We start from the raw sequence: 26,254 nt of genomic DNA, 5'->3' as shown, positions 1-26,254 counted from the left end.
CAGAGCGGGAGAGGTCATTTGATGATTTCCCATCCTTAAAAGAAAAGACTTTGTATGACAACTTTCAGTCGTCTCTTTAACATACATAATAACATACATAATCATGTACATACATGCATAACATTAATAACATCACGCCTTTAAATCCCTATTTTGTGTTAACACTACCCATACAAACAGCTAAAAGGAAACAAGTGAAGAGACGAAATTTGTCTGCATCCATTTTCACCTAAATTCTTAACGTTAATGAGATTTACTTTTTATTATCAGGTCAACCTAATAGCCTCACATGTACGTTTAACTTCGTAAGAATTTTCTTTCAACTCCTAACCGTTGAGGAGTTGTACCTTCCATCATCAGCTCATTCACATGGGATGATGACTATCAGACGCAAATACTTAAACAGATCTATGAAATTGTCAAAAACGTAATTGCCTGTAAATTTGAGGTTTGCCCTTGATTTCCCTGGAATACCATCATCAGATCCTGACTAGGTAACAACGGGACCAACTTGAAAGTATACTCTACCGAAGAAAAAAAGAATCACGTAAATCGGTCCATAAATCTCGGCGTAATCGGTATGCATAAATAAAACACCCGAATTTTATTTTCTATTAACTATCACGAGGCTACATCATCCCTGAGTAACACAGGCTATATTTAATTCCAGTTGTAACAAGATTTCAGCCTGTGGAAGAAAAAGCCCTGTCGAGATCATTAAAAAACGCTACATATAACCGAATTACACGTGGGCGAAGCCGCGGGCGGAAAGCTAGTTTCATATATTGCTTCTCCACACATGACGTATAAAAAGGCGGCACAATTTAAAAATGAATGTACACAGCTGTAAAAAAATTGAATAGCTTATTTATGCATGATTTTATTACAAAAACACATCAAAAATTTTATAATTGGAACATTATTGTAGATGACAGATCATTGTCTCAATTATGGAATATACATTACAAATTTAAATAAATCCAATACTCTTTATGGTTCCCCTACAAAGGTTGCCAAATATCAAGACGGGAGTTGCTTCGTGTAAACATCTGACTTAGGTATCCAACCCATCGTGATCAAAGGTCTATTTATTCCTGAGCTTCACTCCAGAGAAGTGAGGATGTAATCAGGACTAACGCCATAAGAATGATGACCATACTTGCCGTACAAAATTTGTTATTTTGGCTTTTCTACCCCGTAGGAGATAGGGATGTGGTCTGTTCTAATACTCAGAATGCATGCATCGTTTACCCCGTAAGGGATTTATAGAAGTCTTCTAGTCGTAAACGAAACTTGTAGTTATAATTAAACTTCAAGTTATGTTGACGTCATTAAGCGATATACTGTATCGTATTTTGAAAAGAAATCTTTTTCCTTTTCATACATCATTTATTCTAGTGATTTTTTATTTATTTATTTAATAAGCACACCATACAGATGACAAACAATAAAAATAAAAAATGCGCACACAAATAGAACTGATCCAGTTTATAATCTTAAAACAAGCGTGCCTAAGTGCAACAATATTTACAAAACTGTACTGCTAGTAGGAAAATGAGCAAAAATCTTGCGTTGACATTGCTGAGACAATAGGAAGTGCGGTCGGCCATCTTCTCTGACTTCATGTGGAATGATTTTAGCGTCTGATCTGATAACGTAAGGCGTAGCGGAAGTGGTAGACATAAAACTCTTCAAATTCTCTTCAGGAGCATCGGCGTGACGTGGTGTGGCGTGTCCTTGTCTCCTACGGGGTGGACACAGCCTCGCCAAACGCTTACACTTGGCGAGTCTGTGTTCACCCCGCAGGAGGTAAAGACGTAATGTATCCTTGTCCCATGAGGCTGCGGCTTGGTGTACGGGCTGTGGGCGACTGACTGTCTACCCCTGAAGGATAAAACCATCATGTCCCCACTAAGGAATACGCATAAAATTAAATTGGTCTCAATTTTTAAAGATAAAGCAATAACTCGAAGCGATTAGGTATATACCAATTAGCCTATACAAACCTTATATACTATCCAATAAAATGGCTTTAAAACATCCATTTCATTTTCATGCGCCGTGTGGTTCCCGACCCCAATGGAAAAAGAATAGGACTACTCCATAGCTTCCCATTTATGTCGTAAAAGGCGACCAAGGGAAGGCTTACTGTCTACCTGTCTACCCCGCAATGGATATAGGCGTGTACGTATGTTAAATCATGTGAAAAAGTGCCGGCGACGATCAATTTTGTGAATAAAATTGAATTTGATTTTAAGCTATATCGCATCGATGGAGACCATTCGTCCAGCTCATACTTATATTATAGCTCGTACTACTTTTTGATATAGATTAGGAACAAAATGTGATTGTCTACAGCTCTTCATCGTGCACAAGACCGCAGTAAATGGAGAAGGCATACCCCGAGCTCCTCTCCAGAGTGGTGAGGATGCAACCGGGTCTAAAGCCAGGAGGAAGAAGAACGGCGTTTCTAAACAGGTTCAATTTTTGTTCGCGACAGTACACGTGTGATTGGCTGTCTAGACTCCAACTCGGCCATTAAGTAATATGGTGCAGTGCGGCCGGCTCACCTGCGGCGTGGCGTGGCCGGGGCTGTAGGCGCTGGGCGAGGCGTACACCCGCGGCGAGGCTGTGTACGACCCGCCGCCGCCTGGGGACGCGTACCCGCCCCGCTGGAGCCCCAGCGGCCCGGCCTCCAGCCCGCTCTCCAGCCCGCCTCCTGGAACACGGTAGAACAATAAAATACATTTATACAAGGTAACACTTATTGACGTCACATAGTCATTGATTTTTATTTATATCGTATTACCAGGTTGAAAGGTGTTTGTTAATGGGAGTGAGAGTGACGGTGAAAACGTTGTAGTGTAGTTTGTTTCGCCTGACTCGTCGAGTCGTAGTTGTGTGACTTGGCCATTGAATTGGATCCACTAACGTATAGAGAATGTTCAACAATCAGTCATATAACATCAGCTATAACAATAAAGAAATCGCAAGAAACCTCAAATTTGACACAAATTTGTCTAGATTTCTCTCTCACTTTCAATAGTTTAGGATTAACCCATCTCTTACCCGTGAATGTCGTAAAAGACTATTAAACGAATAACTAATAAACTTTACATTTTTCTTGCAGGCGAATGGGCTGCGACCAATCAGTCTTCAAGACTGTCGGCTCTGTCTACCCCATAACTCACCGTTGTTGGGGAAGTAAGAACCGCCGTCCTGCATCTGGTGCTGATGCTGGTACATCATGGAGCCCTGGCCGAGGGGCGAGGGCAGCTGCTGGGGGAACTCGGAGCCGCCGTGCGGCATGTACGGCTGGTCATGTAGCGGCATGTTCGGCAGCTGGGGCTGCATCATCGCCGCTTGTTGCTGGAAATTTGATGAAAAAATGTATTACATATAATATTAAATCAAATAATAATCATTAAATATTTAATGATTATTATTTGATTTAATATTATTAGTACTAACTTCCTTAAAGTAACTACAGGTGATCATGAGATGCCATTAAATTTTTTTGCAAATCAACGTTACAAAAGATTTCATTTACATATATCTAATGTTTAATTTATAAACGTTAAAAATAAATCCATCACCGCTACCAAAGCGCAAGTATTTTATTTTTTGTTTGAAGTATTGATAATTTTGTTTTCATAGAAACCCTTCCGTCTTCCCCGCTAAGGATATAGATACATATGATTAGAATAAAATAGATTTACTTGCAAAATTGGATACAAGGTATCACTTATTGACGTCACATCACTTAAATCTAATTATAACTACTACCGCTTCCAAAGCGCATGTGTAAAAGAAGCGGCGGAACAAACTACACTGCAGCATTTTACGGATGTCAATTTACAAATATAGATCTCTTAAATCTAAATTGTGGACGAATACACATTGTCTACATTAAAAAACATAAATAAATGTAGAACTAATTATTTCAATACGAATATTTCGTCAAATAAATAAAGATAAAATAAAATACGACGTGTCATCTGCAAACAACACGATGCCATTCTGTTTCTTAATCATGCAAGGCAGGTCGTTAATATATACTAGAAAGAGAAAAGGTCTCAGAATGGAACCTTGGGGTACCCCTATTTTTACCTTCGCTCCTTTCGATTTTGTATTATTTAAATCTGCCGTCTATAATGTATTACTAACATACGTATAATTAATAAGTTCAACGGCAGTGGTGTCGAACCCGTAATGAGCGAGCTTGAGCAGAAGCGTTCTATTATCTACGCAATCAAATGTTTTAATCAGATCGCAAAACACTCCGATGGCATCCTGTGAGTCTTCCCATGCATTGAGAATATGAGTGACAAAAGCCACACCTGCATCTGTTGTACATTTAACCTCAGTGAAGCCGTATTTCTGACTATGAAATAATTTGTTAGACTTAAAGTGAAGCTAAATTTGATTAAGCATGATTCTCTCGAACACCTTGCTCAAAATTGGCAAAATTGAGATTGGTCTATAATTACCAGGCGCCGATTTTTCACCTTTCTTGAATAGTGGAATTAATTTACTATACTTCATTAAATTTAGAAAATCCCCTTGTCAACACAATTATTGAATATATATGCTAAGTCACCAGCTATAATATTTAGAATATGACATATCACAACAGCCGACATACCCCAATGGATCATTCAGACTTCACTTCATTCAAGACTTTTTCAGATTAAGTTCTTTAAAGGTATTAATAATGTCAGTAGGATCAATATGTGAGAATTTAAATTTGGAATTGCAAAATGATTATACATATATAGTATTTAATGTATGTGTAAAAGAAGCGTCAGTATAATTACAACAACAATTCATACTGAAACGAGATGTCAAATCATATAAGCAACAACTGGAGATGACATACCTGTTGTTGTTGCTGCTGCTGCTGCTGCTGTTGCTGCTGCTGTTGCTGCTGCTGCTGCTGCTGCAACAGGAACTGCTGCTCCTCCGGGCGGATCTTCTTGGGGCGGCCGCGCTTCTTCTTGGGCGGCTGGTCGGAGTCGGGCCCGGGCGGCGCGCGCGGCGGGCGCGGCGCGCGCGGCGGCGCGGGCGCCACCTCGCCGTTCTCCAGCTTCACCTTCTTGGGGCGCCCGCGCTTCTTCTTCAGCGGGACCTCCGTGCCGTCCTCCAGGATGATGGTGTCCCCGGGCTCGGGCTCCATGGTGAGCCTGCGGGCGGGGGGGCGGCTGATCGCTCAGTCGAGTCGCCGAGCGAGCCGCCAGTAGCGTGCTTTCTCGGCGGACATGATATAGATGCATGGAATGTGCGAACTGTTTCTGTCGCGCGACCTTGACCGTGTCTTTAACACTATGGGCTAACAACCTGTCGCTATCTGAATTTTAATTCCATCATTAAGGTCATCCAACTAAACGTGACATTCTTATCTTGTTGTGATTTATTTCTAATAAATGAAAACAAAATATGTTTATTATGTACAAAACTTAATACCAAACTCCTTTTCGAAAAACGCGCCAAGAGGACCACGAGTATATAGGGACTTGTGGCGCGCCCACACATTCGCCCTACCTGCGTATCTCCATCTCCTCCTGCGGGCGGCGGCTGGTGGTGTCGGGGAACACGAGCTCGGCCTCGTCCACGTGCGGCAGCAGCCCGTTGAGGAAGTCGCGGAACTTCTTCAGCGCCGCGTAGAACGGCACCTTGTCGGCCGCGCGCGGCAGCTGCGCGCAGCGCGCCGACGACGACGGCATCACCCACATGTACTGCACATGTACAAAGTACAATTTACCGCGATTGACGATATCGAATTTTCTGCTTAATTTCATTTTATTTAGTTCACGATTACCAATTCAAGTGTGCACACGTCACTTTGTTCCTTTATTAATAAACAAAATATTGTTCTATATCTTATCAAGTTTTATTTATCAAGATCATCAAGCTATCAAGAGGAGTCTCTACTTCTACATGAGTGGTCCTTCGAGCCGGATTTATTTGTTTTAACTTAATGCGCGTTAAATGTGCTTAAGGTGGGCTTGATGCCTTAGGAATACATCATTGTGGTGACAATACAGGATTGTGGACATAAGCGGAGCATCCATATGGTAAAAATAAAATTGTGGACATAACCACTGGCTCCTCAATGTAACGACAGGATAATTAGACAAGAACAAAAGACGGGTAAATCTTTTTCGGAGACTTTCTTCACTTGACTTGAAATATTTCAAAAGTATTTCCTCTCTTTACCATGTACATGTAGCTAGCAAACGTAAATCAATATCTAGGTTTCATCAGAACATTGAATGATAAGTAAGCGACGTTCATATTTACATTATAACACTGATAAAAAGAAGCGTCACTTTATAATATATGTAATTACACTGGTGGGATACTTGGGATTCTTCTTTTAGGCGACGGACTATTATTATATATATATGACTATTACTAGGCAACATGTCACTATTTGAATCTCAATTCTATATTAAGCCTTACAGCTGAACGTGACCTATCAGTCTTTTAGGGCTGCTGGTTCTGTCCACCGCGCAAGGAATATACATATATAGTCGTGATTATATGAATGAATGAATGATAACACTAACCGTGTTAGTCCCAGCAATAGTGTCGGGCTGCTTTCCGAAGCAAAAGTCCTTCTTCCCGGAGAACACCTCGTAGATGAGTTTCCCGTTGAACACGGCCACCTTCGGCCGGAACGTCTGCAGTTTCTCCAACAGGATAGCGGAACCCTCCTTTATTTCGCGTCGGGTTAAATCCGCGGAACCTTTGGTGGCGCGAGGGACCATGTTCGTGAAGCCGATGCCGAAGTTTAATAGCTGGATGGACAGACAAACAAACGATTATTATTGTCATATGTCATTAACGATTTAAATTGAAATATTATTTAAATTAAAAATTTTAGTTAAGTGACAGTGGACGAGTCTATAAGCGAAAGATATCCTGAATCGATTAGCGGTCATTTATATAGTCAGTTGGAAGTATCTGGCAGTGACAGCGTTGGCCGAGGTTTGCTCTGGCGCGAAATCACCAGACAAAAGTAGTCAATGTTATGACTGTCTTTTATGCCGAAATAATCAAAATTGGTCCAGTTGTTTTTGAGCTTATTTGTACAAATAGAACCACACATAGAACATTATCTTTAGAATATCGATCACCGTAGTTGCTATTACGGCCAAGTGGCCAAAAAATATCGTGACAAAACCTGCATATTCGGGCAACTGAATGTGTACAATGTGCAATGTGTACAATGGGCAAAAATGAGGAGAATGAAAATAATCACTACTCCTAAACTTCCTTTGGGGCAACTTTAATTATTGTAATTTATCCGTAAAGTATATTCAATAATATAATAATAAATCTTATTCAATAAGCATAATATAAAAATTAACATAAGCGACTAATAATAAGGTTTTACGGCGGATGACAGGAATAGAATGAAAGTAATCACTATCCCCAAAACTTTTTTTTAGGACCAGTTTAATTATTGTGATTTATCCATATAAAGCAATTATTTACCCATCTATTTTGATTATAAAACTAAAGCTGTATCTAAACCTCTCGATATATAGACGTTAGTAATTATTTATTTATATAATGTAGTATTAACTTTGCGGTCTCCGACGTCACATCTTGACAATCCAAGGGCGAGGGGTCGGCACCCTCAGTAGGGTAGGCAAGGTTACAAGATGTGAGGTCATTGTACCACCTTCCTTGAGCAGTCGGTTAAAACTAACAATGACATGTTTAATAAGGATATTTAGTAGATTGGTTGTACGGTGACGGCCTCTGTGGCGCAGCGGTAGTGCGCTTGTCTGTGACACCGGAGATCCCGGGTTCGAATCCCGGCCGGGGCATGACGAGAAATTAACTTTTTCTAATTGGCCTGGGTTTTGGATGTTTATCTGTATAAGTATAAGTATTTATTATAAAATATAGTATCGTTGAGTTAACTCAATCTGTGTAATTTGTCCCGTATATATTTATGTATTTATTTAATTAATTATATTTAAGTATAATTAGTAATACTTAGTTTATTTTATTTCATTGTATTAGGTCAGTATTTGGTTTTTGGTAGGCTTAATTAAAAAAGTACAATACATTATTACGTTATTCCAGAATCCAAGCTATATTAAAAATTTCATTAAAAAATACTTTTCAGAAGTTCATGCGTAAAAGTTTATCAAAAAACACACACTCTAACAAACCTCACATTTGTAATATTAGTATTATAGTTATGCGTTGGCAGTGTTGCTAACATTGATTAATGGCGTCCGAGGCGCGCACTGCGCATGTCACGCGCGTGTTTTGTTCCCCATGGCGACACGTGGCCGTTTGAAATACGCGCCGTACGGTACACGCACCATTGTAATACGATGGTATTATAACACGTATTTATGGTGCCGTGTGGTTCCCGGGCTGTTTATTATAGGACCACTCCATCACTATCCCATGTCGTAAAAAGCGATTATGGGATTGGCTAATAAAATTGGGATTCTTCTTGTAGGCGATGGACTTGCAACCTGTCACTATTTGAATTTCAATTCCATCACAAAGCCATACAGCTGAACTTGTTCTTTTCAAAACTGTTGGCTCTATTTACCCTACAAGGGATAAAGATGTGATAATATTATGTATGTATGTAAGTATTTTTGGTATTGGTTAGTTATAACTTTTAATTTTAGTTCCACATCAAATATTACCAGGTTTAAAAAAAAAAATTAAAGAACAGTCTTTTTATATTTATTTTAAAGTAGTTTCCACTAACTCCTCACCTTTAAATAGCTGCTTTTCTTGCAATGGTCTGTTAAAATACCTGACTATATTTTTGCAAATAAACGATTTGATTTACTTGAAATACTTTTCAAATATATCGTTTCCTCTTAAGCTAGCACTTTCATCGTCAACTTACGATGAAAAACAGGCACAAATGTCTCAATATCTTAAGCACCCCCTCACCTTATAATCCTCGTCAGCTGACATCTGTTCCCGCGTGAGTCCGGAGAGGTACAGGCATTTCCAGAAATGGTTTCCTGGGCCGGCGTAGTGGTGGCCCTTGTACGCCGCGAACAGTCCAGGGTTAATGCCGATCTGTGGAACAATTAGCCGAAGGTGTTATAAAAATGGTTTTCTTTGGCTTTGGGGTGATTTAATAGATGTATTGTGTGACCACAAATTCTCGTGGTAATTTTGGCAAAACGATTCTAGGAGCTCATCATGGCTGGACGTCGCAAAAGATGATATGCGAGCCAATGAACTGAAATCCGAGGACGCTGAAAACCGGATCAAGTGGGGAGAGAAAAGTCGGAAGACGGACCCCGGGCCCCGAAACACTTCTGTGGAGGGTGCGGCCGGGAACACGCAGAGATGAGAGAGAGATTCTAAGAGCTCATCAACGTTCCCAAAGTCAAAACCACATATAAAAACGTATGTCAAATTTAATTCCAACGGCCGGTAGTTTGGTTGTACTTTGTCATCAGCTAGCCATGATTGTTTCAGGTCATCTATACTGTAAGTTACTTACAAACGAAGCTCTTTCGAATTCACGACTTTTGGCTCATCCAACATGGAGGCATTTGAGTCTCTTTGTAGATAAGTGGTGAACCCAACTAAAGTTATCCAGAGCAGTATAGGCGTGTTGAACGTTTACTTGTACCGGTACTGTAATTTTGCATGTAAATGTCCAGTTTGTGAAATCTTAGAAACATTGAAACCAACGTCATTTGATGTCAAGATTCACCCTCAACGGTAACGTTTTCCAGGGCCAGTTTAAGACAATTTTCTTTCTACATTGTTCCATTTTCGCAAACTGTATTTGCAAACAAACTACATTCTGTCTACAGTAACGTAATGATCGCGATCATACTCACAATGATGATATCCAGGTTCTCGGCCAGGTGGTCGGGCAGGGTCCTCCGGGACACCTCCTCCTCGCTCATCCCGTTGAACCGGTCGTGCTTCTTGCGCTCCTTCACGGGCCGCGGCACCAGCGCGCCCTCCATCCCTGGCTCGGCTTTGATTTCCATTCTGCGGGAATGGGATTAACACATTTCAGGGGTTTGTAACAATATACTCACAACTTTATTCTTAATAAAGTTGTGAGTATTTGTTTAGTAAGGGCTAGCAACTAATCACTAGCTGGGGCTAGCAACTAATCATTGTCTCAATTTCTTTGAATTAAGCAATCAATATTAGGCAATCCAGCTCAACGGAACCTTCGAGTATCGTGATTCTTGGCTCTGTCTGCCACGTAAAGAATCATCATCTACGTTATCTCTGTTGTACCCACTGCCGCTTTGCTCGGGTGCCTGGGAACCGCTTTTCGATTTCCATATTTAGATGACATTTTCCATTATTAAGATGAAATGTGTCACAGAGATAGAAAAAACCCTCAGGTATAACATCCATCTATAGATTTCCGTGGTTTAACGAATTCTTATCTCATGCAAACATTGATGTATTCCCTCAAATACATGCCTGACCCTACCCTTCACAACATAGAACAATGACTATGGCATGCTACCTCCATTGTGATACTACGTAATCTTTTGCGCACGAGTAAATTGGCGTGTAAACGACACAGACAAAACACTAGTGTTGCCGAACTAACGATAGTTAGACTATCGATAGCTGACACTCCAAAATCCCCTAAAGTATCGATAGCTATACCAATTGTAAATAAAAATTACTTTCGCCAACAACGATCGTCTACGTAATATTGTGATAAAATACTATCGATAATATTTTTACACAAGTTATCAAGATTCTATGCCATCTGGGGATTTTATTTCACGAATGTCGACAATGCATAATAATTTGTCATATCTTCTTTCGTTTTCGATTGCTTTTGGTTAAAATCAGAGTTAGAGATACAGGGAAGATTACTATTTATGTTTTAATAATAGAATAACACCCAAATAATACTATTGTAGTTAACAATATTATTTCACTAAAATCCACAATCGTTAAACTCAACCACCGATAGTTCCATATCAAGCTGTAACCATACACATCAGTCATACAATGTATTTCTTGTAATCGCAACAAAGTTTTATGTGGTCACATAATGACAGTCGTCACAACATTATGTGGCGACCTATCTTCGCCACGAGTCACAACAGCCAATCATGCGACGCTATCAGTCAATAACAGCGAAGAGTCTACATCGCGCAAGCAAAGTTTTCACGGATTGAAGCATATATACAAACTCCGATTCAAATCATCCTAATACATGTGGCTAGTGTGTTACAGTGGTTAGACGCTTTTGTTATTCCTCAAATTAGCGATGGTTTATCGATAGCGGACGGTCGAACTTTAACTCTACACATCAGTGTTATACAATGTATTTCTTGTAATCAGCGTGACGCGTCCGCGACCACCGCAACACAGTTCGATGCGGTCACAAAATGTCATTACAATTCGTCATTATTTAGCTCAAAATAGATGTCGTCAGTGTTCATAAGTCAGTAAAAAATTTGACAACCGAGAAAATATGTATATTGTACAAAAAAATTAATTTATTCCATTTCATCATACATTTCAGCCATGGTTTCTGAAAGTGGCCTACCGAGATTATGCGAAACTACTGGCTTACCCTACCTAGTGTACTACTTTTAAAGGATAAAGACGTGGTATATATGTATGTATTTATTTAATAAATATTCAAGATCGGCATACATTTAGAATAAACTATGCCGATCTTACACATATTTTGAGAAAATAAACTTAATTGTATTATTAGGTGCTTACTGAGTTAAATAGCGTACAGATATAATAGATTCAGTAATTACTGTGAATACATCACCACTACTTTTATTACCCTGATAGTTTTCTCATAAAAAGTGAAGTGAATAGATTCCACCTTGATCCGATTGGCTGTATTTTTGGCAGATCGACCGGCGCGGGCGCGGTTCCGGCACAGAAATAAAGCACGTAAACAGACCGCGCGACACAGAACTAATGGGCGGAGGAGAAACATTACGGAGACTACGAGTCTATAGAGCCAGCAATCAATGCACTACATTTATTGGTCAAACCTAAAAATGCTGAGTTCGAAAATGTTCTTTCGTCAGTCGTTTGGGGTGTAAACCGTTCGACGAAATAATTTCCTCGGGAGTTTTGTCGACATTTGCCGACACAATGGACTTTTCTGTAGACGAATCGTTGAAGTCTGGTCGCCCAATTTCCCGATGAGCAACATTGTGCAGTCAAATTTTTCGCAGAGACCAACAGATCGAATCGATTAGAGTGAATAATATGGAGACAATACAAAAAGAAACGGTTTGACGTGCTTTTGACAACCGGACCCTCAGACAGAAGACAAAACCCCTCAATGTATCATCTCGTTGATCGAATCTCAGCAGTCACACTTTTGGGCTCCGCAATACCGAGTTTGTAGAAATCTGTCTTCCGCCTTGAACTTTAGTTGTCGCTAACACCAGTCAGTCGCTGTTTCTACCACAGACCGTTTCTATCAAGACTAGGTACCCGAATGCTACGAACTTGCATGAAGAGAGTTAAGTATATGGATGAAGTAAAAGAAATATACAGGGATCGTAAGGTGTAGTCTTTATCTTTTAGGAAAAGGTACATAACTAAGGATAATTATGAAGCGTAGTCTCCGCACGCGACTACTCTATACCCACACCAACGCAGAACGTTCCGTAGCGACCTGCTCCCTAATGGCTCCTGGTGACAGTTGCTTATGCGTTTACTATCTTAATAAAAGACATATGTGCCGTGTGGTTCCCGGCACCAATAAAAAGAAGAATAGGACCACTCCATCTCTTTCCCATGGATGTCGTAAAAGGCGACTAAGGGATAGGCTTACAAACTTGGGATTCTTTTTTAGGCGACAGGCTAGCAACCTGTCACTATTTGAATCTCAATTCTATCATTAAGCCAAATAGCTGAACGTGGCCTTTCAGTCTTTTCAAGACTGTTGGCTCTGTCTACCCCGTAAGGGATATAGACGTGATGATATGTATGTATGTATGTAAAAGACATATGTTGATAGGAACACTGCATTAGAACGAGACTTAATCGTAAACTAAATAATTTGATTTCTTATTCTTTTCCTTTTGGTACTGAGAACCACACGGCACCAATAGGAAAAGAATAGGACCACTTCATCTCGAGCTTTCTCATTGATGTCATAAAAGGCTACTAAACTAAAGGATAGGCTTATAAACTTAGGATTCTTCCTTATCTTTACTCCTTACGGGACAGACAGCGCCAGCAGTCACAGGACTCACTTAACTGAATGGCTTAGTTATAGAACTGATATTCATAGAGATAGTAATAGGTTGTTATCCAATTGCTAATCCCTCCTAATCGCAGTTTAGAAGCTAAACAATTCAAATAGAAAAGTTGTCACACTAACAACTGAATAATTCGCTATATTTAGCTGTCAAATATTCCAATTGTGTGTCACGTTCATTATCAATGGCGCTAGCTGCCAATCGAGATGCGAACAATCGGGAACTATCTAATTGTTATTAAAAGTTTGTTGACCTGCTCTGACTATTCTTAAATTGCTTTATTGCAATACAGTCTCAAGAATGTCGTTTTCACGTCCCTGGTCGAATCGGTAAGGTGCCCGGTTAAAATGCGTGTGGCGCAAAAACGCACAGGTTCGACTCCCACCTCAGCCATGTACCAATGAATAGTTTCAAAGTTATGTACATTAGTTTGAATACTAACCGAGGTTCTTACGATGAGGGAAAGCATTTTGGGTATACCTGCGCAAAGATCCCAAATGTCCCTGACATTATATTTAGATACCCATCATTACTTCTGTCTACCAAAATCAATGTATAAACAGTAGAAATAACTAATACATACATATAGTCACGTTTATATGCTTGCGGGGTAGACAGAGCCAACAGTCTTGAAAATACTGATAAGCCACGTTTAGCTAGCCCATGGCGTTAAAAAAGAATCACACAAGTTTACAAGCCTTTATTAATAATCCATCCATGCCAAACGTCTTTTACGTGAAAACCTTAACCCAACGATACTAAAACTGAAACTGATACTAGTACTGATGAGACTGAAAGAAACAGGACAACCCGATATAAAACTCGGTGGAACAGCACGATAGCCAACAAACACGTTCGCATGGCCTCCTCCCAGCATGCCGCCATGCTGCGAGGAAGATGCATACAACAATGAAAATAAAATCCTAAAATGTTTAGTGCCCAAACACAATGAACAATTTTACAGGTCTATAACCTTAACGACCATTAAGTTGACCCATTGGACGCTGAAATCTAGAAAAAGACCATTACTCTTGGCCATAGTAAAATTAAGTAACAGAATGTCTGAAGGTAAATGAATGCCTCTAAGTCTAATTTTTTTTACACCATGTCATTAACCTATCTGGTGGTTTTAGTCTAATTTGAATAATAATTAGCTATACATATGTCTTTGTATCATCATCAGACCTCTGCAATCTTATACAAAAATAAAAAGTAATCCTGCAAAAATATTAGAAAGACGATTAATAAATTAATAATCACTTTTAAATTATTTTAGTATTATTGAAATTATGCTTTTTATTTCAACTAACCAACGAGCGATTAATTGACAACTTTGTGTCAGCCTTTTAAGCTAACAATAAAGGAACTGATAATTAAGAAAACAAGCGGCACGTCACTGTGTTATTAGCAATAATATAATAATATGTTAACATTAATGCATGACGCGACGCGAAGATGTCGTACTGTTACTTTCTTATACTGTGCGTTCTGCGATTATTAGCAAACTGAGGTCTAGATGCGGAAGCGCACAAAAAGACAAGCAATTATATGCTGTTATTAGATTCGACAGCGTCGTGGTTCACCGGAACCACGGGAAGCCATCTTTCATAAAATGTGCCACGCTGAAAGCCTAGACTGGACAAAATATCGAAGGTATATAGCATCGTCCTTAACACAAACATAACTCCTCTCCTTAGGAAAGTGTATATTAAGTTTTAGAGACATTTATACTTTTTTTTAATGGTTCCCCCCCAGACCACGACCCTTGTAAGCAGTCGGCGTGTCTTCCGGGACTTTATATGGTTTATTGTTACTACAGCGAAGCAATTTGCATTTTCCAGACGACTACACTAGGATTTTCTCCAGAGGAGAGGAGAAAAAGACATGGGGAGGGATCCGTTCCACCGAAGCTAAGCAAAGAGATATGGAAATAACAAAATCTGATTGGTTATTCAAAACGTATTTCATCTCATCTCTCCGTTTTAGTGGAAACCGGGCCTTACACTATGATTTTGGTACGTTACACTATACCTAATGGGATAGATAGAGCCAATAGTCACAAGACTAGAAAGCCACGTTTAGCTGGAAGGCTCATTGATGAAATTAAAATTAAGAGCTAGTGAAAGGAGTGCCCAACGCTTAAAGAATCTTGAGCAATCCCAACTTTTTAAGCAATTCCCTGCCAGCGTCATTATAATATTAAAAAAAAAAAAAAAAAAAAAAAAAAAAAAAAAAAAAAAAAAAAAAAAAATTATATCGATTAGAAAAAGAAACCTAAGATTTTTAAGTCTTAACGGTTAGTTTATTTCAGATTGATGTAGGTCAATTGCATTATCAGCTTGTAGCAGTGACGAGCATAAACATTTCTCACGGCTCAAGCAAATTTACGTGATTTGATTCCGTTTGTATTTTCATATAGGAGTCAGTCTTAGGTGTCAGGATAATATTACTCGTATATATAAAACTAGAGGCCGCCCGCGACTTCGTCCGCATGGAAACCCTATCAATCCCGCGGGAACTCTGGGATAAAAAGTAGCCTATGTGTTATTCTGGGTCTTCAGCTACCTACATACCAAATTTCATGGTAATCGGTTCAGTAGTTTTTGCGTGAAAGAGTAACAAACATCCATACATCCATACAAACTTTCGCCTTTATAATAGTAGTAGGAAGTAGGATTCTCGTGTCACAATGTTCGTTCCCGTACTACTCGAAAACGGCTTGACCGATTTTCATGAATTTTTGTGAGCATATTGAGGTGATCTGAGAATCGCCCAACATCTATTTTTCATAACCCTTAGTACCTAATAAGGGTTGTCCACCCTTAACATTATTTTTAACTAGAATTAAAAAAAAAAACGTTTGCCGGGACAGTTAGGATTTCTGTATAATTGTCTGCAAGGAATCGTCGTCACCAATCTGGACACATAAAATGCAACAATTGCATAGTCATTTGGTCAGTGGTTCAACTTTTGAGAAACCGAAAACTATTATTTTAGCAGTTAAAATATTAGTTGAAATCTTCGCAAGGCGAGTCATCTCTGAGATTGTCTGTCTGTCTGTGCGTTCGTACCCATGCACTATTATAATTTCAGTTATGAGATATAATATCGAGGCGGACGAGTGGGGTCTCGGCGGGAAGCCGCCCGCTGCGTGGAGGGAGTCCGTCACGCGGCTTTTGTTGAGGTCTGCAACCTGACGATGGACGCCACCTGGTGGGGCGGACAAAGAACCACCATTTTGCTACGGGGGTTACGCCTAGATAATATAGTGCTAAAAATTAGCCTTTTGTGTGAAAGACAGGAGTTGTTTCTTTGCGGATAAATTTTGGTATTCAAGGCTTCGGACCAAGTTACGAGTATGTTTTGTTCAGTCGTGGTAATGATACTGAGTATTTCGAACTGAAATGACGATGGAAATTAAAAGAAAATACTTCAATAATAAGAGCTGCACTGTTGGTTACACAACTCCTGATTTCGTGGAGCAATCTGCTCAAATGTAATACTTCTGTAAGGGTAGGTTAGGAAGTATTAATCCCAAAATTGTGTACCTATGTTGGACAAACGCTTTCCCCATTTCCTTTCATGATGAAAACTTAAGCATCGATCTCAGGAGCTCAAAGTAGCGTGACTTGTGTTATGCCACCAAGACTAAGGTAAGAATAAGAATTTCTAAATATGTAAGTAATAAACTAAATAAATTGAATTTGTTCAATTATAATTAGAAAATTATAAAATAATTCCAATTCGTACAATAATCATTGTTAGCTCAGCTATTTAATTGGATAAAATATATCACTTTCAAGATAATTATATTCAAGCCTTGAAAAGGACGGCAACTTGTGTGTTACTACTGAAAATGATTTGACTTTTCATGACTTTAATAATAAGGAGAGTAATTTGCGACTATACTTCCTACAAAATTTCTTTCTTTAAATTTATTTCAGCAGTAGAAGTTTATTCATATGGCACACTCCAATATTTTACTTATATTTTCACTATTAGTAACTTTTGCTAAGGTAACAATAACTGCCCATGCATCTATTGCAGTTTTTAACATGACCCAATATGGGTTAGGTTCCTCTGCAAACTTTGCCGGTAAACCTAACCCGTATTAGATCCATGGTTACACATCCAGTTGCCTGAATGTGCAGGTTTCCTAACGATGTTTTCCTTCAAAGTAAGAGCTTGGATTTGTATTCAAACTAATGTGCATAATTTAGAAAATAGTCATTGGTCATCATGAGCCGGCATGGCCGAGGTGGGATTTGAACCAATTCTTGCGCAACACGCATTTTACATACATACATATAGTCACGTCTATATCCCTTGCGGGGTAGACAGAGCCAACAGTCTTGAAAAAACTGAATGGCCATGTTCAGCTATTTGGCTTAATGATAGAATTGAGATTCAAATAGTGACAGGTTGCTAGCCCATCGCCGAAAAAAGAATCCCAAGTTTGTAAGCCTATCCCTTTGTCGCCTTTTACGACATCCGTGGGAAAGAGATGGAGTGGGCCTTTACTTTTTTGTATTAATGCCGGGAACCACACGGCACCAACACAACAAGCATTTAATCGGGCATTTTTTGCCGATTCGACCACCGACGCTCTCTCTCCGGACGACTTGATCTTTCAGTCCATTTCCTAACGGTATCCCTGGTCCACGTAACGTTCGGCCCCACGTGGCGTGGTTCCGTGCTTTTCAAGTGGGTCGCGAGTGCGGAACGCTAATTCTGGCGCGGGGTCGCCGCCCGCACTAATTGTGTCACCGGAGTGGGGGGACAACATACTAGCTTTATTTTGGGACAAATTATAAATCATTGACATCCTCTCATTTGTTATATTTCTCTTGGATTTGATAAGAGGCGACTAAGAGAATAAAGAGTAACAAGCAAGATCCGGGGTTACGTGAACGTTTAGTCGTGTGAAAAATTGTTTGAAAATACAATAACGCAACCTCTTTGAATAAGCAATAGATTGAAATAGGTTAGAACTGGCCACCTATAAAAAAAATATTTAACAAAAAAGAAAGAAAATGACGCGGGAACTACGTTTTTTAATACAGCTCAGTACAAATGTTTAAGTCCATATTTTTGTAATATATACCTATAACACATTAAATGTCAATGAGTCCAAATATATAAGTGCAGTGATTATTAAGAATAAGTGCAAATTTACTTCATAGAACATTACCTTCCTTTTACAAATTTCAGTAAAGTGAATAAATAAATGCATGCATCACCATTAACAAAAATAATGAAATACTAGGCTCCTTCTTGGCGAGGACGCCAACCAAGACTAGGGACAGAAGAATGATAATCCCTTCTCCTTATATACAAAGAAAACTTTTTTGGGAATAGTTCGATGTATGCGTCTTTTCTTTATTTATTTTATCGTTATCGAAATTAGGTCCCGTGTGCAGCTTACGGATTTACGCATAGGCCGCCAAATTTAGGTGAAATACCGATTAAAACTGTATCAAACCACTAGGTGGTTCATAAAAAAAAGTAGCGCTGCCTTAGAGCACCTTTATAACGATAAACGAAGGAAAATTAAATTGAATTTTAATTTAAATAAAAGATTTTGATTTCATTGAATTAGATAGGAACAAAACATCGTGCTTGTTTGAAGGTGCGACGGGTAGATAATGCCATATGGCATTAAGACCACCTGTTGTACATTTACGTGCAAAAAGCTTGAATAAATAAGGAAATTAAATTTTAATCTTTCACATAAATATATACAAAATCCGTTCTTAAACGTCACATAATGCAACAAAATACGTTAATGATGTAACAGCCACCGTCCACGGATATCCCGACTGCGTGGTGACCCTACCAGCCGCGCGTGCTGCACCGAGCGGGTTCGATACCGACCTGTGTATAACTATACGTAGCTTGTACCTAGTGAAGGTACACTATAGCTACCTTTTATACCAAACTCCTGGCGTTATTCGCGGCTGCGTCCACCCTGGGAAGAGGCCCAAGATCTGTTTACGAGACCGTAGGAGTATCGGAGAGGGTTAGTAAGATAAGAAAACATTATAACCGTCTACTTCGCAAGGGATATAGACGTGATTATATGTAGGTATTTATAATCTTGCCCTTTCCTGGATATTTGTTGCTGCACCAGGTAAAATTGTTAATAAACTTAGCATCTCTTAATTATGGGGAAGTAATGAAGTGGTTCTATTGTTAAATACCGAATCCACAAGGCAAACACTAATAAGTGAATAATTACTATAAATATTTACTTCGCCTTTCAGTGTTTTCGAGACTGCTGGCTGGGATAGACAGAGCCAAAAGTCTTTTCTAAAGCATATGACCACGCTCTGCTATTAATGATAGAATCGAGATTTATAGCGACAGGTTTCTACCACATCGCCTAAAAGAAGAATCCTAAGTTTATTCGCCACAAGCTTATAAAAACATTTTAAACATTCGACAGTACGCTTGTTAGCTCACGTCTAGTAATTACTACGCTAATCCCGACTTCACTCCCTTTGTTCCCTCTGTATATTTTGATTGCGATGTCAGCAATAAAGCTTGTTGTATATTGAAGATCAATGGACAATGCAATTAATTTATCTATTTCTGTTATCAAAAAAAAATATGATATCATATCAAATATAAAATATAAACACACTCCCGAAATTATTATATTAACTGAATGTCACTTACCCAACAACCCAGTCATCCCCACTCTTAATGATTATTCATTTTCTGCGTCCAGTAACCCAGTCAACAAAAATGATGGAGTTGTAATTTATTACAAGACAAGTTTATATGGTGTGACGATAGAGGAACCAAATTTATCGGATGCTAGTGCACTATTAATCAAGCCTAATCGGGACACAGCTATACTAGGAATCTACAGACCTTCTGCTTTCTCTAACAAGGTCAACTTTATAAACTCTTTGAACTGTCTCTTGGAATCACTGCGTACTTTCAAAAACATAATAATAATGGGTGACATAAATATTGACATTATACCAGAAAACTGTGATTCCGATGCCGAAGATTATCTCGATATAATAACTAGTAATGGTCTCCTTCCTACTCACAATTTTCCCACTCGATTCCCTACCGCAACTTGTCTTGACCACATTATGCTTAAATCACCTACTTCGGCACTAGCTCTTGTTATTGAATCTTCTCTAACAGATCATAGCTCAATTTTCTTGTCTCTTGATATAACGAAAAAGTTCCAGTCTCCCTCTTCGACTAACAAGTTGAATCATAATGGATTGACCGAAGCTCTTTCATGTAAAGATTTTACCCCAGTACTCAACTCGAAGGACCCGGAAGTAGCCACAAACATGTTCATAGAAATCCTTCAGTCTAGTATATCTTCTAACTCTAATGCAGTTATTCCTTCTCATCGTCGAAGAACAATTAAACCCTGGATTTCACCCGGACTTTTGCGATGTATAAATAATAGGGACAACATGCATAACAAGCTAAGGAAACAACCTAATAATAATATATTACGTACAACTTACTATAGATACCGCAATTTTTGTAACTCACTGCTAAGGAAGATAAAGATCGAATATGACAAGTCCCTACTTAAAAATGCAGGTACTAATTCAAAAAAATTATGGGATGCCATCAAGACTGTGAGTAATTTAAATATGCAATCAGTTAGACCTACTGCTCTTCTCCATAGCAAGGCAACCCCTCAAGAATCCGTGAACCATGTCAATTCTTTCTTTGTTAACGTAAGTAAATCACTTATCGAAGATAACTCGATAAAAAATTTTCTGCTTCATTGCCCTACGACGACTCATGTCTCTTCACCGCTTCAGTCTTTTGTACTACTCGAAAGTTCCATTGGTGAAATTGAAAATACAATATTATCCCTCAAAGATGGTTGTGCTGCTGGGTGGGACAACATCTCGTCTTCGATACTTAGGCGTAATGTCAAAGCTCTAGCTCCCTCAATAGCTCACATCTGTAATCTAAGCATAAGATCTGGCATCTTCCCATCTGCATTTAAAAAAGCCGTTGTACTTCCAATCTTCAAGAACGGGGACCGGGGCTGTGCGAACGATTATAGACCGATCTCCATTCTTCCGGCTTTGTCCAAGATTCTCGAGCGGTTAATTAATAAACAACTAATGAAGTACCTTGAGGATAAACTATTACTGTCGCCTAACCAATTTGGCTTCAGATCTCACAAATCAGCCGCGGACGCTGTACATGAACTAACTGATCATGTCGCCAAGCACTTGGACAGTGGCAGGAAGTGTGTGGGCGTTTTCTTGGACTTAGCTAAGGCCTTTGACACTGTCTCGGCCAACATTCTTCTACGTAGGCTTGAATTGCTGGGAATACGTGGAACTCAACTAGCGTTGTTCAAAAGTTATCTAAGTGACCGCTCTCAGTGTGTGGTTATAGATGGAAGTCGTAGCTCATATTTACCCATTGAACACGGTGTACCCCAGGGTAGTATCTTGGGACCTACTCTTTTCCTCATTTATATTAATGAGCTCTGTTCACTCGAACTACTGAGTTGCAGAATAATATCGTACGCAGACGATACTGCCCTTTTATTCACTGCTGACACCTGGCAACTTGCTTTTGAACATGCGCAATCTGGTCTGGACTGTGTCTCTGGCTGGCTCCGGGAACACTTATTAACCCTAAATACGCAAAAAACTTGCTATTTAACATTTTCCATTTACACTCCACCTACTATACCTTTCTCTCTCACTGCCCATTCCCATTCTACTGATCTTTCCAATTCTTGTTCCTGTCCCACTTTGACCTGTTCCAAAAACACTAAGTACCTGGGCATTACCTTGGATAACAGAATTTCCTACCAATTACACCTGAAAAACACAGCTGGCAGAGTACGTAAACTGATATTCGTGTTTAAAAAACTCCGACATGTTGCAGAACCTCACCTCATCAAAACTGTTTATTTGGCACTGTGTCAGTCTATTTTAGTCTATGGCATTACCTCGTGGGGTGGAGCAACTAAAGCCCATGTTCTCTGTCTTGAGCGCGCCCAAAGAGCGCTTCTTAAGGTGTGTAAATTCAAACCCTTTCTGTACTCAACTTTTGCTCTATATCAGGAATGTCAAGTGCTTACTGTAAGACAATTATTTATACTAAATACTATAATGAAACAACACAAGGTCACTACTGTCCCATCCCGATCAGTTCGAAGACCTCCTTTTATTCCATCCCTCTCTTTTAATACAGCTTTCTCACACCGCTTTTTCTGTTTTCTGGGACCATATTTATATAATAAATTAAATCGCCAATTTCACTTGTACTGCCTACTTAAATATAGTTGTTCTAAGATTGTCTCAAATTACTTACAGGGCTTAAACTATGACCAAACTGAAGACTTGCTAAATGTAGTTAATTAAATCACGATGTCAGCTTATTTCCCTCTCGGGATAATTATTTATCTATGTATTTTTGTATTTTAATATGGAATACATATATGTAGATATACTAATGTTTATTTATATACACATTTGTCTCAATATATGTATAATATAGTTACTCCAGTAATAGTCTACATATGTTTAGTTAAATAAATACTTTTTGTTTTCATATGAGATTGTGCATGAGATATCATGACTTATGTTAACCCCAAGTGGGGGGAGGCTGGTTTTCTGAGATACAGGCATCTGCCTAGTTCAGACACCAGTCTCTCATATTCATATTCTTACCTATTGCATTTGCTTCTTGATATTTGAGAGAAAATAAAAATATTTTTGATTTTGATTTTAAAATATTTGATTGATCAATCTTTTATATATTATCCCATATGAAATCAAATATAGGATGGGATGGACTTTAAGGAATGTGAGTCGAACAAAAGTTTGTCTGTTGGCTTCCTTCCGAACGAACGATTCTTAAATCGAACAGTAGCCACGAGTATCAAATCACAAAAGTTCATGGTTTTTAAGAAAAATAATATTGCATCGATCAAATCAAACTAACATTTTAAATTCAGGGCCACGCTACTGTGTGATTTTAAGAAAAAGACCATGCATTCCATCAATGTCGGTGCAGCATTTTATCCGTGAAAGCTTGACAAATGGACGTCATTCCCATTTATCGTATAAGTATGAACATATGATCAATTCAAATAGGCATATACTAGCTGTCCCGGCAAACGTTGTTTTGCCATATAAATATTATTTAAATTATTTAAATAATTTCTAGTTAAAAAAAAAATGTTAAGGGTGGACAACCCTTAACACTTAGGGGTATGAAAAATAGATGTTAGCTGATTCTCAGACCTACTGAATATGCATGCAAAATTTGGTTAAAATCGGTAAAGCCGTTTCGGAGGAGTACGGAGACAAACATTGTGACACGAGAATTTTATACATACATACATAAACTCACGCCTCTTTCCCGGAGGGGTAGGCAGAGACTACTAATTTTATACATAAGATTGATAATTTGATTTTCATTTACCCTGATGTCGGACTACAATAGATATATGTATGTAAGGTTGGTAGCAAGTGTACGTATGTATGTAATGTGTGACGTTGATAGAATCTCAGTGCATCATCAGAATCACAATACGTTTCCGCGGCCCACCGTGATTCACCAGCCAGGCCGCCTAGCAACATGTGAAATATAGACAAAAGCCCCGCCCACGCACTAATTATATTGATCTTTTACACTAATACCTGTGGGAGCACCGTGGGAATTACGGGGAATATTCCCAATTTCCATTACAAAGGTTTTCGCCAAGTATTTCAATCTCAAAGCAGATAAAATAATTTGTATTGGTCATTTCAATTCCATCATTAAGCCAAAGGGGCCTATTCATACAGCTGCACGGGGCCTTCCAGTCTTTTTAAGACTATTGGCTCTGTCTACCCCGTAATGAATAAAGACGTGACCAAATGTATGTAATCAACGTTTCATTTATAGTATGTTGTTCATTACATCTTACGTTCGCATTGTCAGTGATAATACAAAAGTTAAATTGGACGGCATTCTTCCGTCACTGAGCTATTACAAATTTTTATCCCTTACTGGGGAGACAGAGACCACGTTCAGGACTGAAAGGCCACGTTCAGTTGTGTGGCTTAGTGGTGGACTTGAGATTCCGATTGTGACATGTTGCTAGCCCATCGTCTAAAGGAAGAGTCCAAAGTTAGTAAGCCTTACAACTATTATATCACTGTGAAAGTAGCCATACTAACATTCATTGATGCATTTTATGAACTTGGAGAAAGTACTTTTCAACTTCAAAAAGTTGTTCAAGGCGAATGTCACACTGAGAAAGATAGATTTGTTATGAAGCTGAAGAAATTGAAGCTGTGCTGTTTTTAAGATCTCACATTTGATCTTCTTCAATATAATAATCTATATTCTTCTATATAAAGATAATATACATAATAGCATACAGACTGATACATTAACAGCGCACAGCGCTAACCACAGGATAAAGAGATGTGAAATTTAATGTATTTAGAGAGGATTTCCCGAAATTCCTATGGGAATAGAAATTAACGAGATGTAGCGGGAGCGATGATTCAGGCTCGACCGCCACAAAGGGAAGATCTTCCGCCAGGCTAGGTGTTATGCCTGAGGAACCGCGCGACAGACGATTTTGTGTCGGAGGTTGTATATATGCTCCAATCCGTGAAATCTTTGCTTGCGCGATTTAGGTTTTTCGCTGTTTTTTGACTGATAGCGTTGCCTAATTTCAGATTTTATTTTGGTGACTTGTGGCGTATAGATTTCGCCACAGTACTCCCCCCAAGACCAATTCGAATAAAACATGTCAATTTCTTTGTAGAAAAGAAAAACATAATTGTTGATAGCCAAAAGAATTCTCAAACTGCCGAGGTTCAATAGTGTAGGAGTCCTTGAGCGAACCACTCATATCACGACATTTCCGCACTCATACATTCGTGTGAATCACCGCCGCGACATGACACCGTAATATGTACGAACGAGGTAAACATACTATCGTGCGTACTATATGTTCGAGCTAGTGATAAAACGTGTCGAATCATCAACATATATAACACCAGAAAAAACTTTAATACAACCATAAAACCCTAGGATTCCAAGAGGCGTTTTAATCAAGTAGGAATCAAGACTGTTAGCTCTGTTTACCCCGCAAAGGATATAGACGTGATTATATGTATGTAGGTATATATATCTAATAAGTCAATTTTCAGTTTTACTTCTCCGACTCCGAAGTACCTACTTGGTTTAAATTGTCTAGTTTTTAAACTATCCCTAAATATCTTGAATATGCCGTACGTGACCATCGAGTCTTTACGAGATTGTTGGTTCTGTCTACCCCATAAGGGTGTGGGTTGACAACAATTATGTATCTCTTCTCATACGTCTTTTCCACGATTCATAACTAAACAATTAGCGGAAACATGACGGCCTCTGTGGCGCAGCGGTAGTACGCTTGTCTGTGACACCGGAGGTCCCGGGTTCGAATCCCGGCAAGGGCATGAGGAGAAAAGAAATTTATCTGATTGGCCTGGGTCTTGGATATTTATTTATATAAGTATTTATTATAAAATATATTATCGTTAAGTTAGTATCTCGTTACACAAGTCTCGAACTTACTTCGAGGCTAACTAACATTCTATGTAATTTGTCCCGTTTTCATTTATTTATTTTATATGAAGAGAAACGAATCTGAAATACAGAAGACCACATTAAGTCAAATATGTACTCACCCATTTTCATCTTTAATCTTCTTCTTCCTCCCTCTCTTCTTGGGCTGGTTCAGCATCATCTGCTGCTGGTGCATCATGTGCGGGTGTTGGTGGGGGTGGTGTAGCTGGTGCTCGTGGTGGGGGTGCGCCATCTGGTGGTGGGGCTGGGGTTGCCCCAACATCGCGCACATCGCCTCCTCCTCCACGAACGAGTACGGGTCGTCGCATTCTCTTTTGATGCCGTTGTACATGTCTTCCCTGTGAGGAGAATGATTTGGGTCAGTCAGTCAAGGAGTTGGAAGGATTTTGTTATTGCTTTATGCGGTTTTTACTTGGATAAATTGA

General features: G+C 39.1%; 1 protein-coding gene across 1 annotated transcript in view; it reads right to left on the bottom strand.

Moving 5' to 3' along the window:
- The window catches only part of LOC106139460 (uncharacterized), a 59,199-nt gene that overhangs the window by 12,469 nt on the left and 20,476 nt on the right, over positions 1-26,254 (bottom strand). The window contains exons 4-11 of the mRNA XM_060951442.1: positions 25,931-26,167; positions 9,852-10,008; positions 8,941-9,072; positions 6,570-6,800; positions 5,542-5,735; positions 4,880-5,183; positions 3,192-3,369; positions 2,571-2,719 (exon numbers count right to left, since the gene is read on the bottom strand). Coding sequence (XP_060807425.1) covers positions 2,571-2,719; positions 3,192-3,369; positions 4,880-5,183; positions 5,542-5,735; positions 6,570-6,800; positions 8,941-9,072; positions 9,852-10,008; positions 25,931-26,167 — 1,582 coding nt within the window. The remainder of the gene's footprint in view (positions 1-2,570; positions 2,720-3,191; positions 3,370-4,879; positions 5,184-5,541; positions 5,736-6,569; positions 6,801-8,940; positions 9,073-9,851; positions 10,009-25,930; positions 26,168-26,254) is intronic.

The sequence above is a fragment of the Amyelois transitella genome, chromosome 25 (assembly GCF_032362555.1).
Source record: "Amyelois transitella isolate CPQ chromosome 25, ilAmyTran1.1, whole genome shotgun sequence".
Lineage (NCBI taxonomy): Eukaryota > Metazoa > Arthropoda > Insecta > Lepidoptera > Pyralidae > Amyelois > Amyelois transitella.
This window is presented reverse-complemented; position numbering and strand designations above follow the sequence as displayed.